This window comes from Macadamia integrifolia, chromosome 11, assembly GCF_013358625.1.
Source record: "Macadamia integrifolia cultivar HAES 741 chromosome 11, SCU_Mint_v3, whole genome shotgun sequence".
Classification (NCBI taxonomy): Eukaryota; Viridiplantae; Streptophyta; class Magnoliopsida; order Proteales; family Proteaceae; genus Macadamia; species Macadamia integrifolia.
The window spans coordinates 13,210,248-13,230,197 of NC_056567.1; the positions used below are offsets into that span (position 1 = coordinate 13,210,248).

At 35.1% G+C, this 19,950-nt stretch overlaps 1 protein-coding gene across 1 annotated transcript; it reads right to left on the reverse strand.

The window, feature by feature from the left end:
- Positions 1–756: 756 nt before the first annotated feature.
- Positions 757–19,464, reverse strand: LOC122092924 (glucose-6-phosphate 1-dehydrogenase-like). Its single transcript, XM_042663223.1, is given in 10 exon segments — positions 757–984; positions 1,066–1,213; positions 8,227–8,266; positions 8,269–8,457; positions 8,542–8,595; positions 8,598–8,659; positions 8,746–8,895; positions 8,978–9,115; positions 19,090–19,145; positions 19,192–19,464. Coding segments are annotated over 10 exon segments (1,338 nt in total).
- Between the last annotated feature and the right edge of the window lie 486 nt (positions 19,465–19,950).

Genomic DNA, 19,950 nt, shown 5'->3' on the forward strand with positions numbered 1-19,950 from the left:
TATCTTTTTTCAATTCTTGCAACCATCTCTTATTTATCTATTTATTTTTAGGTGAAGCAGAACTATAGACTTCCATTAATGTAGACAAACTGTTTGGATGCATTTACAATCAAATTAATGAAAAATAAAAATGTAAAAATAGACGCAACCATGAACAGGATGTCCATAGAAGCATGTAACATGGCAAGAAACAATCTACTAAAAATATATTGAAATCTAACAGCTTTTCCAAAGTCTTCTCTACATCACAATTTCAGGGCCAGTACACAAGCAATCCACGAGAAAAGAACAAATATAAGCCCACAATCTTGTAATTGATATACTCTAATCATCAAAATTATTCAATTTCTCCCTTCCACATCCCCATGCTACATCAGATGGTACATATTCTTCTTCTTCTTAATAAAATGGGTAACATGATCAATTTAAAATCTGTTTGATGTAATTAATATCCAAGCAAAGATTTTCCGTTGAAAGTGCAACAACAATGACTCAGCCTTATATCAACTAAATGGATCAGCTACATGGATTCTTGTCCTCCAATTATAACTATTTGCGGTCATGCTTGGAAGTGCCTTTATCTAAAGGGAGAGGGATAGGTATGCTAGCGCATTACCTAGGAATAAGGTATGCTAGCGAAATTTAAACCATTAGATGAAATATGAAAAATCTCATCCATCCATGTGGCTAGGTCTTACAAATCCTACCCAATACCGCTGCTCCACGGTTTTCTTCCACCCAACTCTTCCTTTGCCCTCACCTGTCGCCGCTCTGGTTGCTACTCCCACAACCACGACCCTTTCTCCGGCTAGTTGCCCGAAGCATCACCGTGGAAAGTTCAAACGTTCCTGTAAAACCACCAGAGGCACCAAGCTCCGAGTTAGCTATGTGAGATCCATCTTTCTCTTCCTCCTCTTCCATCGTCTCCTTCTCCTGTTCTTCTTCCTCAGAAGGCGGCGAACCTTCCTTGCGAAACTCTTCTTTCTAGCGGAGTTCAGGAACTGGGGTGTACAGTAGAGGATCACGGCGGCAAGAATTTTACAGCAATGGTACAGAATCTCTTACAATATTATCATCTACAGCCAAAACCCTCATTCCATCAAGAAAAACCTCTTTATCTTTGCTCTCTGCAGATTCCACAACCTGAGACTGATCATCTTGTTCATCCTTCTCTGGATGATGTTCCATTCCCAAAAAGGAAGGAGAAAATAATCTCAAAACTCACAAAAATCTCTCAAGAACTCAGTATCAGAGATTACTTTCCCAAAAATTATACCCTCAGAGTAAGATTTCACAGTATTGCCTCAGGAACATAAAATGAAAATAAATAGAAGGAGAACTTATTACAATCACTGATGTAATAGTGTTGTGGGGATTCTCATAGCAATGGATTTAATAACAAATTAAATACACAAAATCTTCTATTCTTCAAAGGAAAAATCTACAAGAGTAGAAAGAAAATCTCCCGTGCCTTGAACATTCCAAATCCCCTTCTTTCCAAATAATAAAGAGAGAAAAAAAAATCTAATTTCCATAAATAAGATTGTAATATAGTGAAAATTTGATCTTTAAACAAAGATGAGAGTTTCTCTTATTTTTCTATTTCACCATGAATTTAGATTTTCCAGAAAGGAAACTACGGAGTACAAAATCAAGTGGATGGGTATTCACAGAAGGCAAGTTCTGCATTCTCTCTAAAAATTTTCGAGATGGGAAAACTCTCAATAGTTTGGGTTTGCTCCAAAAACCATTATCTCATAACCCAGTTGCTCTATCGTTTTCTTTCTCACTGAACTCCCACTAAATTGCTCTCATCGACATAAAAAAAGCTCTGGATCATCTGTTCTAATATATTTTTATTCCAAAAATTCAGTATCAATTAACCCAATTTTCAGATTTGAAGAGTTGCGTGAGAATCAAGTATTCCACTTGAAAGATTTCAGTTCCTCCCACTTGAGAATCAAGCCATGAACAGAGCTTGGGATGCTTGGAAGAAATTCTTTACCATTGCTGTAAAATTCTTGCCGGTGAGCTCATTGGAAGAACCGATTAGCCCTATTACCACCAGATTGTGAGAGAGAGAGAGAGAGGGCGGTGTTATTGGCGGTGGAGGGTTTTGGGAACTGCCGGTGGCAACGTTCCGACAAGGCTTGAATTGTTAAACCAAGGTTAGGGGGAGAGATAAGGTGTAGCAACGGTGGATTGAAGCATTGGACATTTTCTCTCCATCTAACGGTTTTATTTAAGATGGTCAAATCCCATGGTTAAAATCTCGCTAGCATACCTTATTCCTAGGTAATGCGCTAGCATACCTATCCTTTTCCCTTATCTAAAATTCTTCTTGCCTACCAGTCAACTTCCAACCTTCAAAAGATAACCCAAAAGTGGACCTAACCAAAAAACAGTCCTTTCAGACCATCTTCAATTTTCTAAGTTGGAGCTTTTTGGATGAATCGTAAAATTAGAAAGTTTTGGAACCAACGCAAACAGTCATTTACCCCAAATTATATTAAAAGGAATTAACTGCTTGATTTCTCCATTTAATATTCCATATTGTTCCTATTAGAGGTTGTTAATATTAGCTTCCACATGCAGTACATCCACTGATCCTCCCAACCTTCATCTTATGTCCCACTGTATGCCCAAACATGACCCTAAAATATATCATGAAACTTCTTTTTTCTCCATTTTTTTTTTTTTTTTTGGTGGGGGGGAAAATCTTCCCACCCATAAAGTATCTAAACCCCAATTCCCAATGGCATGAAAAAAAAAAAAAAAAGGATAGCCCAAATCATATTTGGAAACGAATGCTTTTCAAATTCTTGTTGAAATGGAACCATGCTATATATCTCCACCCCCTCTGAAGAAAATATATAACTAAATAAAATAAAATAAATGGTAGCTCAAATCCTATTTGGAAATGAATGCCCTTCACATTCATGTTGAAATGGAACCATGCTAAATCTCCACTAACTTTTGGAAAGGAGTGGTTACTTTTCCCCACACCATCATGCATTCAAGATGTGTCGTATAATTCTTTTTCATTGGCATAGTTATTTGTCTTCAATATGTTATTTTATAGGAGTGAGTTGGCATACGGTATACTCCTAGACATGAATATACTATCAATAGTCATTTGTTTATTGAGAATGACAATGGCATTAAACCTGGAAAAATTCAGAAGGTGGAAGTACCACTTGTAATTTGTTGCTTCTGTTGTTGTGTGTAACAAAAAAAAAAAAAAAATGTAACGATTCTCTTTCATTTCATCATATTTTCAAATATTTCTTATTTAATTTTTAACTCCGGATTTTAAAATAGAAACGTTCTTCTTTCTGTTCCAATCTTTCGGTGAAAAATTTTCTTTGTTGTTGAAACTAGATGATTTTAGGCTGTTGTGTCAGTACAGGTAAGAACTTAACTTTCCTCGTAATTTCTTGTATATATATATATATATTCTTATTTGCAAACAAATAAAACTCTTAATGTTTTCCTGACAGGGTTCCATCATCACGCTTAGAAAAGTGTCTTCCATTTCATCCTATTTTTAAAACCAAGATGACCGAATCATTTACACACAGAATTTGCATGATGCTTGATATAAAGCACAAATGTATCATAGCCAAATTAGAAGTGCAGTGTGTAAAGCAATGAAGCCAACGAGGGCAGATTTAAAGAATTGGACCATACTGGTTTCACAAATCGTTCCCTTCACTTCCGTATTTGAATGTATAGAAACATCTCTCTCTCTCTCACACACACACAATTGGCTTATTATTTGTCACAGATAGAGAAGTGAATAAATTACCAAAATATAACGGTGCTAAACCTATTGAATGATTTTATAAATTTATATAATCACAACAATAAAGGATTGTCTATAAAAAATGACGATCTATCAAAATGGGTGGTTAGCACAAGTTCTAAGTCAATTAAATTTGTGAAGCATTCAAATAAAAAAGGTAAATATAAAGTGTTATGCTATTTTGTTAAATCATTTTTATTTTCTAACATTTCTTATTTAATTCTTAACTCCAGATTACAAAATAGAAACGATCTTCTTTCTTTTCTAATCTTTCGGTGCAAAATTATCTTTCTTGTCGAAACTAGATGATTTTACATTGTTGTGTTAGTATAGGTAAGAACTTAACTTTCCTCATAAATTCTTTTTTTTTTTTTTCTTATTTGTAAACAATTAATAAGTTTAATGCATTCCTGACAGGATTCCATCATCACACTTAGAAAAGTGTCTTCCATTTCATCCTATTTTTAAAACCTGAGATGACCAAATCATTTGCATAAAGAATTTGCATGATGCTTTATATAATGCTCAAATGTATCATAGCCAAATTAGAATTGGAGTGTGTAAATTAAGCAAAGAAGGCAGTGGGGGCAGATCTAAAGAATTGGACCATACTGTTTCCACAAATCGCTCCATTCACTTCCGTGTTTGAATGTATAGAAACATCTCTCTCTCTCTCTCTCTGACATACACAGTTGGTTTATTTTTTGTCACAGATAGATAAACGAATAAATTGTCAAAATACAACTATGTTGAACCTATTGAGTTGATTCTATATCTGAGAAAATTTATATAATCACAACAATAAATGACTGTCAATAGAAAATGACAATCTATCAAAGTGCATGGTTATCACAAATTCTAAGTCAATTAAATTTGTGAAGCTTTCACATGAAAAAAGGTAAATATAAAGTATTATGCTAATTTGTTAAATCCTTTTTATTCTCTAATATTTCTTATTTAATTTTTAACTCCAGATTCCAAAATAGAAACAATCTCCTTTCTGTTCCAATCTTTTGATGAAAAATTCTTTTTCTTGTCGAAAATATATGATTTTAGACTATTGTGTTAGTATAAGTAAGAACTGAACTTTTCTCGTAAATTCTCTCTCTCTCTCTCTCTCTCTCTCTCTATATATATATATATATATATATATTCTTATTTGCAAAAAATTAACACGCTTAATGCTTGCCTAACAGGGTTCTATCATCATGCTTAGAAAAGTGTCTTCCATTTTATCATATTTTTAAAACCCGAGATGACCGAATCATTTACATACATAATCTGCATAATGCTTTATATAATGCTCAAATGTATCATAGCCAGATTAGAATTGCAATGTGTAAAACAAGAAAGGCAGTGGGGGCAGATTTAAAGAATTGGACCACACTGTTTCCACAAGTCGTTCTCTTCACTTCCGTGTTCGAATGTATAAGAACATCTCTCTCTCTCTCTCTCTCTCTCTCTCTCTCTCTCTCTCTCTCTTCTCTCTCTCGTCGTCTCTCTCTCTCTCTCTCTCTCTCTCTCTCTCTCTCTCTCTCTCTCTCTCTCACACACACACACACACACACACACACACACACAATTGGTTTATTTTTTGTCATAGATAGAGAAGCGAATAAATTTTCAAAATACAACTATGCTGAACCTATTGGGTTGATTCTATATCTAAGAAATCTATATAATCACAACAATAAAGGATTTTCAATAGAAAATGACGATCTATCAAAGTGTGTGGTCATCACAAGTTTTAAGTCAATTTTAAATTTGTGAAGCTTTCGAATAAAAAATAGGAAATATAAAGTGTTATACTAATTTGTTAAATCATTTTTATTTTCTACCATTTCTTATTTAATTTTTAACTACAGATTCCAAAACAGAAACGATCATCTTTCTGTTCGTGAAAAATTCTTTCTTGTCGAAACTATATGATTTTAGATTATTGTGTCAGTATAATTAAGAACTTAACTTTCCTCATAAATTCTTGTCTATATATATATATATATATATATTTCTTATTTGCAAACAATTAACACGCATAATGTTTTCTTGATAGTGTTCCATCATCACGCTCAGAAAAGTGTCTTCCATTCCATCCTATTTTTAAAACCCTAGATGACCGAATCATTTACATACAGAATTTGCGTGATGCTTTATATAATGCTCAAATGTATCGTAGCCAGGTTAGAAGTGCAGTGTGTAAAGCAATGAAGGCAGTGGGGGAAAATCTAAAGAATTAGACCACACTGTTTCCACAAATCATTCCCTTCACTTCCGTGTTCTAATGTATAAAAACATCCCTTTCTCTCTTACACACAATTGATTTATTTTTGTCACAAATAGATAAGCGAATAAATTGCCAAAATACAACGGTGCTAAACCTATTGAGTTGGTTCTATATTTGAGAAATCTATATAATCACAATAATAAATGATTGCCAACATAAAATGACAATCTATCAAAGCGCATGGTCATCAAAAGTTCTAAGTTAATTAAATTTGTGAAGCTTTCGAATAAAAAAGGTAAATATAAAGTGTTATGCTAATTTGTTAAATCAATTTTATTTTTTAACATTTCTTATTTAATTTTTAACCCCAGATTCCAAAATAGAAACGATCTTCTTTCTGTTACGATCTTTCAATGAAAAATTCTCTTTCTTGTCGAAACTAGATGATTTTAGACTACTGTGTCCGTATAGGTAAGAAATTAACTTTTCTCATAAATTCTTGTCTATACATATATATATATATATATCTTATTTACAAACAATTAACACATTTATTGCTTTCCTGATAGGGTTCTATCATCAAACTTAGAAAAGTGTCTTCCATTTCATCATATTTTTAAAATCCGAGATGACCAAATCATTTACATACAAAATCATAGCTAGATTAGAAGTGCAGTGTACAAAGCAATGAAGGCAATGGGGCAGATCAAAAAAATTGGACCACGCTAATTTCACAAATTATTTCCTTCACTTCCGTGTTCGAATGAATAGAAACACCTCTCTCTCTCTCTCTCTCTCTCTCTCTCTCTCTCTCTCTCTCTCTCTCTCTCTCTCTCTCTCTCTCTCTCTCACACACACACACACACACACAATTGGTTTTATTTGTTGTCACATATAGAGAAACGAATAAACTGTCAAAATACAACGATGTTTAACCTATTGAGATTATTCTATATTTGAGAAATCTATATAATCACAACAATAAAGGATTGTCAATTGAAAACGATGATCTATCGAAGTGCGTGGTCATCACAAGTTCTAAGTCAATTGAATTTGCGAAGCTTTTGAATAAAAAAAAAAAGGTAAATATAAAGTGTTATGCTAATTTGTTAAATCATTTTTATTTTCTAACATTTCTTATTTAATTTTAACTTCTAATTCCAAAATAAAAAAGATCTTCTTTCTGTTCCAATTTTTCGGTGAAAAATTATATTTCTTGTCGAAACTAGATGATTTTAGGTTGCTGTGTCAGCATAGGTAAGAACTTAACTTTCCTCATAAATTTTATATATATATATATATATATTCTTATTTGCAAACAATTAATATGCTTAATGTTTTCCTAATAGGGTTTCAACATCACGCTTCGAAAAATATCTTCCATTTCATCCTATTTTTAAAACCCGAGAGAGAGAGAGAGATATAACCAATGACTATTGATAGTTCACATAAAACTTGCTACGAGCAAGGGAAACTGATGACTATTAATTTTTGCATTATTGAGGGTAGTTCAATGTATAATCTGCAGTAGAACCTGGATAACATACTATCTTTTTGTAGTTATTACAAGAAAACACATTTTTTGCGACAAAAAAAACAAAAATCGTTTCTAAAACTAAAGGCGACGGTTAATTTTTCGTTGCCAATTCTGTCGCCTATACTGCCACAGTTAAAAATAAGCGACGAAAAAACATAGGTCGTTGAAAAAAATAATATTAACAACAGTTTTATATGTTCCGTCGCCAACTGCAAATGCCGTCGCCTATAACTATATAAATAATAGACAAAATTTGTTTATAGCAACAACATAAAAAAATCCGTCACAAAAAATGTATATGCCAATGGTAATTACCCGTCGCCTAAGTCTAATAATAATCTGTTTATAGCAACGGTATAATAAAATCTGTTGCCAAATATAAAAATAAGAAAAAATAATAATTATATTAGTAAATTTTACATATTACCTAGAAATTATCCTTGTAATTACATCAATATACATTGTCCAATTTAGAAAAAGAGATCATTCTAAAAATCCATATAAGAATATATTATTTTCATTCAACTTTCAAAAGTCTTAAAATCGTAATTAAGAATTCATTATTTTCATTCCACTTTTAAAAATTCTTGTAATCATAAATAAGAATTTGTTGTTTTCATTAATTCCACTACTTCATAAAACATTAGTATTCCTACACACCTCCTAATATGTAATGCCTTCCCAACTTTCAGTAGAAATGCACACCATCCCATTTTGCATTAGCAATAAAAAGTGCAACTGCTGCAAATGTTGGAGTAAGACTGTCTTTAGGAACTGTTTTATCATCTGTGTAGGCTGGGTATTTGATACCTCCTTTGGTATGGCTCTTATACTGCCCTATCAACACATTGTCGAGTAGCAAAGGCTTCATTGAGGGAAGAACTTTAACCTACCAAACAGAGAGAAAAAATTAACTGAGGAAGTCTTGTGACCTACAATTTAGAAAAGTACATGCTTATGTTTTCTTCAAAAACCTTTCATTCCTAATGCCTTCTGCATCTAAGCTGACAGGAGTTTCCATGGCAAAAGTGATAGTATTTGAGTCAGATGGTTCTGCATAATGTCCCTTATAATACCGTAATGGTCAAAATACCTGAATTTAATAAATAAAGTAAGAACCAAGAAGCACCCCAAAAAAGTTCTAAGGCCAGTATAAATGACATTGTAGAGGAGGCATACCCTTCTCGTCCTTCAGTGCCAAAATCTTCAAAGAAAAATGAATGTGCATTTCTTGCGTATTGCCTTGACCATAGAGGTTCAAAGATGAAATTGGAGAAGCGGAGTACAGATAAGTTCCCCATTAGTTCCTTTCCGAAATAGTGGTCAATCCTACAGTAAAAATTCCACACCAATCACAATAGATTCCATAGTCCTTTACCTACAAGAAGCAACTTTAGTTCAAGAAAGTCACCTAAAAGTTTGGTCTTCCTCTAAGTATTCCCTCAATCCACTGGTCAAAGCAACAGAGGATTCAGAATCCCTCCCAAAGGGTTTTTCCACTATAACTCTTGTCCAGCCATTGGTAGAAGAATCCGATGAGCTTGCACATCTTACCGCATCAATAAAGATATTGGGTGGAATAGATAAATAGTAGAGGCAATTTTGAAACCCTACCAATTACAAAGATAAGTAGGTGGAACTAATGTGATGAAGCTCCCTTGCTAAATAGAACACATCAGAAGATTCAAAGGGGTTTCAATATGATGAACTTATTATTCCCTGCCTTCACAGGGATGCCAGAGTTGGAAGAGGTCACTCATGGCTGCTACCGAACTTATAAATTCTGTAAGTATTACTCTTGAAAATTAGAATGTTTGTCAGATTGTGTATGTTGTCCAAACAAAAAGATGTTTCTTTCCAACCATTTGTTGGAGTAGAAATAGGGAGATTTCTACATACAAGGAGAGCTGTTGTAGGGTAGAATTATTTACCACTATATACAAGGAGAGCTGTTGTAATTGGAACCATGCTTAGGACAGTTTATTCACATGGTTGTTGACATGAGATTCATGCAGCAGAGGGTTATGCCAAAATAATTTTGTGCTCTGTTTAAGTATTTCTATATTCTATGGACCATTCATTTATCTGTGATGGGTTTTTTTTTTTTTTTTTTTCCTCATGGAAAACCCTGCCCTCTGTTGTCAAACCATCTAATTTATTTCTGTTGCAATTGTGCCAACTTTCATTCTGCTTTTTCTTATGAATTTATTTGAGAGGTGCTAATGCATAGTTGTCAAACACATTTAATCTATCTATTGGTTTCTAAGGTAACTATAGCCTGAGTGGAAAGACAGATTCCAAATGATTGGGGTAAGGTTGCCCACCACCCCCACACCCCCCCAAAAAAAAAAAAAAAAAAAAAACCTTCTCCTTTCTATTGAGTTGAAAATTTGAAATAGGAAAAAACAGAGGTAGACAAGATTAGGATGAGCCTTCCCTGTAATGTCTTCAACTACAACAGAGAAAATATTGGTAGGGAAAGTAGGTAAACCGGTATGGGCTTAGCCAGCAATTCACCCATACTTCCTGGCATACCTGCAACTATATTTAATTCTGTCATGTGTGATAGAACCAAACTTCAGAGAATATTTAAGTCTGAAGTCACTGAATAGCTTGTATAGTAGTCCCAAGTACTTTTGGGTGGATAATATTATTGGTAGAAGGGTGTTAGAGCGTTGGGGAAGAGAAAATTCAGAAAGAAAGTTGGAGATAATTTAGGAAGATTTTATTTTTGGTAAAAGATAATTTAGGAAGATTAGTTTTCTATATATATATATATATATATATTTATATATATTAAATCCATAGTAGGGAATAGAGACGTGTGATGAGCAGATACCTGCAAAGAAAGAGAATAATTGAGATACTATAGGAACATTAGAAGATTAGTTTCTCAATATATACAAATTTCTCGAGAATTCACAGAATTATCTCTCTCTCTCTATCTCTCTCCACTTTCTATACATCTCTACGTTAGTTGAATGGAATGAGGGACAGCATTAGATTGGAATCTACTCTTTTTCCTTCTAATATTTCTCATCATGTCCCTAACTCCATTCTATTACTCTAACATCAATATAAAGAAAAACACCCTTACATAATAATATAAACCCAGCTAAAATGGCAACTCTATTCTACCAAAAAACTAAAATGGCAACTAAACAATCTAAGAAACATCTTAAAAACTAGCAAAATAATTCCAACTTAATCAACCCACTCAAATTAATATATTGAAATGAAATAGAAGATTACATCTTATGTCAATTACTAGCCCCCTCTGTCCAGAAAACCAGGTTGGGCTAGTTCAGTCTCATCTTAGGTCTCTAAAGAGGTGATCATTTTGGTCCAACCAGGATAAGACATCTATTTTAACTCGCATATTTTGAAAATAACTAAGAAGATCATTTGAATCAATACACTAGAGGAGGAATGGTCTTCCTACTTGAGCTTAATTTGAAGGAGATCTTTACTAAAAGAAACTTCATTTCTTTGTTATCGTGGTTGAAAGAGTAGGTATTTGCAAACACACAGTGTTGTGCCTTCATATTAAACAACCACGTTAGATCAAGAAAAAGGTGACACACCTTCAAAGGGAAGACATCACATCATACATTATCCACAAACTCACAAATAAAGTATGCGAGCAAACTAACACTTATTAATGATTCTGTGAATGGTGCTATTCACCCATGAAATTTTGTTTTAGTCCACAATCCAAGCTTAATAAAAACGTCTTCATAAATGACATTAGTACAAATACCCTCATCAATCACCAAGTTACATAAATGGTCATTGCATTTCACAAGGACCTTGCAAGTGATCGAAACATGATAATGAACACAAAAAGATTTTTGCTTCCCTTCACTATACCATTGACTACACTCAGCTCAGGCTCTGCCTCCAAATTAATTGTCTAGAGAGTCAGCTGCTCTTCTAGGACAAAAGGTATAATTGATGAGTCCTTGTCAATGTAAGATACCAAATAGTTGCCACAATAAGCAGCGATATGTCCCTACCCTTTTCATGTAACACATTGAATGATGGCCTTCAACATCACAATAGGTCTGTCAAAAACATGCCCAAGTGGAGAATACAGATGATTCGTCCAAGAGGATACCTTAGAAGAACCACTAGACTATTGCTTGCTGAAAGACTTCTCCCATTGAGAAGGTTGCTTGTTCATGCTATCAAACCTACAGAAATTGTCTATGAAAGTGTTCCAAGGAGGCCTCTTCATACGGCACTTGTACTACATCATCCATGTTTTAGTCATCCAGATGCTAATGCAACACCAATCTACAAATGCAAGCTATTATGAAATTGGGCCACCAATATCGTTTCGTCTCATTCAAAGTCAAATTGAGTGTAAGGCCTCTTTAGGCTTTCTTCAACCAAATTCTTCTGATTATGCTTTCGTTGTATCTACTTTAAATAATTTTGAGACTGCGGTTGATTGGGCTACTATATACCTCTATCATTGAGGATATTTTAGATTGAGTTATCTCATTTTCTTCTATAAGTTTCCAATTCATTTCCAGATCTTGTAATTCTGAGACTCATTTGCTTACCTCTAGAGTTGTTAGGTTGTGTCTCTCTTGAGTCTGGTTTTCTGCCCCTCCACCTGTACTTGTCTCCTATAAACTCTTCAACTCATAGAGAGTTTTCCTTGGCTTCTTTGAGTTGAATGAATTGTTTCGATTGACTAAAAGAAAAAATAAGATTCTGGGAGATTTTTTTTTCCCACTCCAAAAATGCCATTGTATTATTAATCTTATCATGGTACGCGCACATAGTCATTTATTGACATTACATGCTTATATGATATATTGCATCCATTGAAATAAATGGCTTCTTGTTGCTTTCATTATTTCTTACTCAATTCATGTTTTTGAGATCGCTCCTTCGTCGCATGACCTTTGCACCTGCACGGGGCCAATGAGAACATACATAGGACATCAACATCAATGAGGTTTCTGATTTCACAAGGGATGAAGCAATAGTTTTGCAAGTCCTTATGTCTTGGCATAGAGACCACGCTACTAGGCAGCTTTCTTTTTCTTTCTTACGTTTTTTGCACATTGTTTTCTGTGTTAAGTATAAACTTTCTTCATGGAAGGCTAACTTTTTGTCTTTAGCAGAACGAATTGTATTATTACAATCTACTCTTGCTTCTGTTCTGTCTTATTTAATATCTATCTTTTTATTCCCTAAATGCATTTGTAATAAACTTGACTCTATCTACTTGCGTTTCTGGAATGGGGACAAAATGGACAAAAACCGCTTGCACTTTATTGGATGGCACAAAATCTTCTTTCCTAAATCTATGGGTGGTTTAGGGATTAGGAGACCGAAAATCCAAAATAAAGCCCTCATATTAAAATTAGGGTGGAGGTTTCTGACTGAATCTGAAGCGTTGTGGGCCCAAGTGCTCTTTCCTAAATATTTTCCCAATCACTCTAATTTCCATCACACTTCCTTCAAAAAGAAGGGCTCCCTTTCATGGAATAGCATTATAAGTATCCTTCCCACCCTTTCTAAATGATAATCAAGAAAATTGGTGATGGATGCAATACGGATATCTGGTGGGACCCGTGGATTCCTGGCCTAGGGAATTCATTGGCTTCATTAATGACTGGATCCCTTGATGGTCACAGCGAAAGCAAGGTATCTAATTTTATGCTTGGGAGCATGTGGAATTCTAGTTTTTTGGATTCTAGCCTTCCTTCTTCTCTAGCAAATTCAATTGTAAATATCCCAATTTCTAATCGATCTGACCTTTGGTGGTGTCACTTGTCGAAAGCTGGTATCCTTACCACCAAATTAGCAGCTAGTTTTTTAAATAATACTACACCTACTAATTTGGTTGAATTATCAAACATTGTATTTGCTCTTCTTCTCTATGCTCACACTGGTGGTGATTCTTGTGGAAACTCCACATCCACCTCAAATTTAAGATTTTCTTTTGGAGAATATTGCGAGGAATCCCGATTACGGATGTGGTAAGGCAGTGGATACCTGTGGCCCCTTCTTGTGTCTTGTGCAAGAACCATCATGAAACCCTTTGGCACATCTTTCTCTCATGTGAGATCACCAAACACATCTAGGCAGCCAGACCATTGGGGTTACACACCACTTCTCTTAGTGCTCCCTCTTTTCAACACTCAATTATTTACTTCTTCAATACCCTGTCTCTTTTAGGGATGGACCTATAAATTTTCTTCTCTGCGTTTATCATTTTCTGATACTTTTTTTGGTTCCATAGAAATAAGATTTTACTTTCGTCGGATAAACTTAGTCCAACCAAATCCTTAATCATGATTTATGGTGGGTAAATTATTATAATCGACTGTTTCCACAACAAGATTTGGTACGCCCCAGTACCAAACCCCTTGCTTTGTCTTTAATTTCCCAATTATGGTATATATGTGCTATGCTATAACTCCATCAATCACTGGATGAACTATCTATTTTATTTCTAATTGTAAGTTTCCCTTACTAATGACTGACTACCTAATGACAGGAGACATTTCTGAAGGATACGTGAGGGCGTTACTTTTAGGGATCAAAGATGCATTACAGCAGCACTGGGAAGTAAAGGAAGTGTGGAGCAATTCTGACTTTTTGCAAACTCTAGCTTTTGATCTAACCTCGACCTCTTGGCCTTTAAGTGTGGCCCCATTAGTTTTAGATGTTTATAAACAGTTGCAACACTTAAACCTTTTGTTTTAAACCTTCTAGTGAGGTCGTTATTTTGTTGGCCAGCTTGGCAAACCAATCCATCGGAAACCAAAGAACGAATGTATGAATATAACCCGGATGGATGTATTTTTCAACCTACTTTTTAATTTAGTTTTTCTTTAGTTTATAAAAAAAAAAAAAAAGATTCTATTAGTAAAAGTCAGTCTATGATTTTGTGGTTCTATTCGTTTTAACATCGCATGGACCTACCCATGTGAAGTTGTGTGAACCAAAGGTAAGGAGTTGTGAGAGCGAGAGAGAGAGAGAGAAAGAGAGACGCCCCAAGCTTCATCACCTTCACTTATTATGGTCCAATGAACTATAGAAATTCTTGGCACTCAATGTTATGTTCTTGGCATTCAAAACAGACATACACCATTCATTGCCTTGTTTCATATTTGCGTTTCTATTATTGCTGTCTTATCTGTGCCTTTTGAAAGATGCAAACCCTTGGCCCCACAGACTGTTTCTCTTTTTATTTTCAAGTCAATTTTTATATTAATGATACAATAAAATAAAAGTTGTGTTGTTGGTCACCAGGTGCCACGCTTAGTTATAGAAGTGCGTGAAATTACCTTCTCACCCTGAATGAGTTCAGAATCTCATTCATGTTTATGCTTTTGCACGTGTTTTCATTGATCCCTCACTAGTGCAAGGGTTATGCGATCAAACAGAGATCCCTTGCCCAAAGACAAAGTGGCAGGTGGATGCCATTACTAAATAAAGACTTTATATTTTTATTAATTATCTACAGTACAAGGGTAGGAAAGAGAAGCAACATGTTTGATTCCTTGTTTAGACTCAAGAGAAGCAACCATTGTTGTGTTCAGCTCACCAGATTTAAAGAAACGGCAGAAATATTGATCATGACAATTTGATTAGTGTTCTAATCCTTTTGTTGAGGTTGTCAATATTATTTAACAGAACAAAGTTTTCCTTTATTGCTCGGTGAAGGAAGAGAGGGTCTTGATGTGACCCTCCTCTCTCCTTATATATCTCCTCCCTATTGTACAATGTCGATGGGCCATAGTGAACTGATGCCCATTCACCGTAGCCTCATAAAAACTCGATCCTAGTCAAGATATCATGCATCTTCATCCCTACTTTGAGTCCTATTCTTTTTCAATAAATCCATTTCTTGGTTGTGTGTTATATTATTTCCAACATCATGCGCTTTTCTCGGGCTAATAATTGATAATTGCATACACCTCCCCCCCAAAAAAAAAAAATGTTTTTTTGATTGACCATAATTTGGTTCTCTTAGAGCCCATTGATAACTTTCCCAGGATGATATTTTCTATTTTTTATCCCGCCTAAAAGGTGTAACCTGATTCTCACTCTTGAGAAAGGAATTACCAAACACTTTTTTGTCCATTATGGACAAAAAAGTGTTTGGTAATTCCTTTCTCAAGAGTGAGAATCAGGTTACACCTTTTAGGCGTTACTTCATTTCTAGGATTATCTTTGGGAAAATAAAAGAGAATCGACTCTCAAAAAACCCAAAACTTTCCACAAAACCTAAAATCCCCAAAAAGCATCAGTGAACAAAGGAGAAGGCGTCGTCATCTCCGTTGTTTGAGTGGACATTAGAGGGCCCTTTTCTTCATTGCTATCCACGAAGCACCACCGATCCCTGCTGCTCGTTGTTTTTGAAGCTCTACTGACCATGTAGCCCCTCCACATCAACTTCCTTCAGAGTTGGTGATGTGATCCAGAGGCAAAAGGAGATTCCCCTCATTCTCAGGTCTCCAAATGAACGAATCAGAACAAATCGAAAGTTCTGAGAGTTTGATTGGAAATTGGCACCTGGTTCAAGTTTCATTTCTCCCTGAAATTGACCACATGAAGTTCTTCTCTGTTTTCTGCAAGGAAGAAGTTGTTGCTGCTCCATCTCTGCGACGGTGAAAATCATTCTTTGCCCTCTGCTACCACCAGGCTTGTCTAGAGAGACGATCTGGGCAGCTTCTTCCCAAGCTCTTAGATTGCTTAGAGAGATAAGAAGGGTTCCTTTCTATTGGATTTTGATTTGCAGGTTAGGGAGAGAGTAAGGTTGAGAGATTTAAAAAAAAAAATAAATAAATAAATAAAGGAAGAAGGAAGAAGGAAGAAAGGGCTGAGATCTGCGATTATGGTGGGAGCGAGAGGTTGTTGCAAACGAGCATAGCTGAGGGGCAAGGGAGTCAGGTGGGCAAGACGAATTGGCTAGAATCGCTAGGGTTCAGTCCTAGACTGTCCCAAGAGACTCCTTCTACAAATGGGGCAACTGCATGAATATAGTGCAGCATCATTGGGACTCGACCACAACCTTAGCCGGAAGTAATAGCGGCTCTGGTGGTGTTGTGGCTTCCCAAACTCATCAGGCTATGAGGAATGTCTCGACTCTAAGAACAATTTTTACCAAACGCCATTTCGCTCTAGAAATTGTCCCCAAAAGGGTTTCGGAACAGGTTTACCAAACATCTAAATAGAGTCAAAATATCATCTTTTAATAAAGTAATACAAATGGATGATTTTGTAAATGATAATTTACATCAACCTCCCCAGTCGTTTTCTGAAATTACATAATCCCCCCTGGAAATCAAAAAATTACATTTAAACCCACAAAGTTGACACTGTTAGAGATGTGTTTGTTAAAAAATTAATACTGACGAAATTACCCCTAACCCTTTTAAAGACTCTCCTCTCTTCTCTTTTGTACCCAAAAACTATAAGGTGGAGACGAGTAGAGTGCGACAGCGGAGGAGGAGAGGAGCTGATATTCCAGCGGGGTTTTCAGGCGACGTCTTCGGCGAAGGTGGTTGGTAGTCCCTTTTCTCTTTTCTCTCTTCTCTCTTCTCTTATAACTAATCATTTAGTTTGTATTATTCCCCAGATTGAAGCCTATCACTGATTTTGAGAAGTTAGGGCATCAACCGATTCATTAATCTATCTAGACACATTCATTAAAATCAATCAATAAAATCAAGACACATTCATTAAAATCAATCAATAAGTTATTAAAGTGAAAAAAAAAATTGAACAAAGTTAGGCAATTGAAAGACAGAAAGCAACATCTACGACAAATCATTCTGGAATTTGACAATGACATGATGGCTCAATTTTCTGAAGAAAGTGCGAAGAAGTTGGATTGCAGAGATTGTATTTGGGTATAAAAGAGAAGAGAGCCTAAGGAAATCTCAGGTTTGGATGCATCTAATTTGTTCCTAAACCATTACCCAGCATGATTTCATGGTACAATTTGCTATGGTAGTAGTATTACTGTCCAAGGAAGAAGTAATATAGAATTTAGGAATAGCCGATTCCAGCGGGCTACATTTGAGAAGTTAGGGCAGGTGATTATACATATGTGTTTTGGTCAGATTTATTTTGATTCCTCCATTGATGCTTCTCTTCTTCTTGCTTTATGCAAACAACTTTGGGAATAATATAAGAACAATGGTAAATGAATATTTTCTAAGATTTAATTTTTTTGTGATTGAACTCCATTTTGGGGGGAAAAAATTAAACTGAAGCATTCAAGAGAGAGATCTGCTAACACCATTGTTTTTGTTATTGCCTTTTTAGAACTATTTAGCAATGTTGGTAATGTATTTTGAGTGATTTGCATTCGAATAAATTTACCTTACTATATTGTTATTTGGGTTTTGTAGATACATAATGTCAACATCAAGTGTGAATGACAACAATCGAGGTTCAGTACTGAAGTACTTGAACATTGTATGTCATTGCCAAAAAAGGGCACTAGTTAGAATTTCAAAGAAAGCTAATATCAAACATAAGCTCTATTATTGCCTCCAATGCACCACGTGGTTGTGGATTCTTTTCTTGGTGTGATCCTATAGAAGAACAAAAAATGTTACCTCATGCTAGAGATAATATCACCACAGTCACTCCATAGACATTTGTTGGTGGCCGAAGTCTTGAAGATCAGCGAGTAAAGGAAGAGATACGTGCTTTGAAGAAAAGAGCAAAGGGATTAAAGAAGTCTGTTGGAACTCTTCAAATTGTAATAGTGGTGCTTGTTTTGATTATTGTTATCATGTTTGGGAGAAAATGAGGAGTTAGGAAGACTATCGTATTACTTTTATTAAGTTGTAATGAGTAGCTTTAACTCTTCAACTTTCAATTCTATTGCATTGATTTTATTAATTTAGTTCTCGTGTCTCTGTAATTGTCTATCCCATAATTTTAAGTCAATAGACAGCATTTCCTTTCAACATAGGACAATATGACAATAAGGTTATACGCAAACAATATTATGCGTACCAATTAATCACATTACTTGACCCATTTTTTTGAAAAATAGACAGTATTTCGTTTGAATATGAGACATTATCACAAACTTGTTAAAGTGCATCTATAGACATATAAGCTTTCCATATCACAAACTAGTTAAAGTGCATCCATAGAGTACCAAATAAACATCCATGTTTCAAAACCCAAATAAACATCATTGTTCCGAAACCTAAATAAACAAACAATTTGTTCCATAACACAACTGAACATCATTGTTCCAACACATAAGGAAACAAACAAATAGTTTCATAACCCAATAAACATTTGTCATAACAACTTTCTCATCCCCTAAAAAAAAAAAAAAAGTTTGTTTCATATCCCAGTTGCTCTCACCAATTCCATATCCCAGCTACTCTCTCCCATCACCAACGTACATTTGCCTACTTCTTCTTAGCATATTTGCTCATCCATTTCAAGTACTTGATAGCTTACCAGGCTAAAGTTCTATCATGAATTGTGTGTTGTGTAGGCTGAGATGTTGCTTCTGACCTTGTTAATACTTGGGAGCTACTACCTTCATGCTGAATCTCATCCCCTTGCTTTTTCTGTGTAAGTAATGATCAATTGTAAATTACATGTGAGGAGTCATACCTTCTTTCCTTTTCTGTTCTTTTTCTTTGGTTGTTCGTCACCGCGAGGACATGTTCTCCTATTGTGGCCAAGTATGTTGCAGATATCACGTCTTACACTTGAAGATTTATTCTTGGCAGGACCCTCATCGAGTTTTATTTTCTTACTTTTTCGAGATCTACCAGGTCTTCTCTTAAAAAGTGGAGGTTGGACAATCCCAGAGCTGGTATCAATCACTAAATCAGCCAATGCTGGTAGTGGTTCAATGAACTCACTATATGCCTTGAGATACATGTTAACACTATAGTATGGACTGCAATAAGCTTGAAGTGACCCCCTACTATGTGTGATAGATGTTACTGCATGTTTGCATGGCAACCCCGTAAAGTCCCAAAGCTTACAACCACATGTATTAGCTGATAAATTCACCACAACCCTGCCACCATACATATCTACCACCTCAAATGAATGTGAATTGGCTTGGTGCACAATGCATTCTCTTGCTTTCTATTGTACCTTGTTTAAACTTGTCTTCATTTCAGGAGTGATTGGACTAGATACTTGATAACTGGAACCATTCTCAAACATCTTAAACATCCTATTCATTATCTTCAGCCTAATCTCATCTATGAGCAACATAATAGGTTTGTCTCTCACTTCTTCTATCCAATTGTTGAATGACTCAATCGTATTATTGATTTGTTGTGGACTCTTAGCAGCAAAATCAAAGGCATGTCTTGACCAGTATTTTGTAGGATTTTTCATCATCCAATCATATGC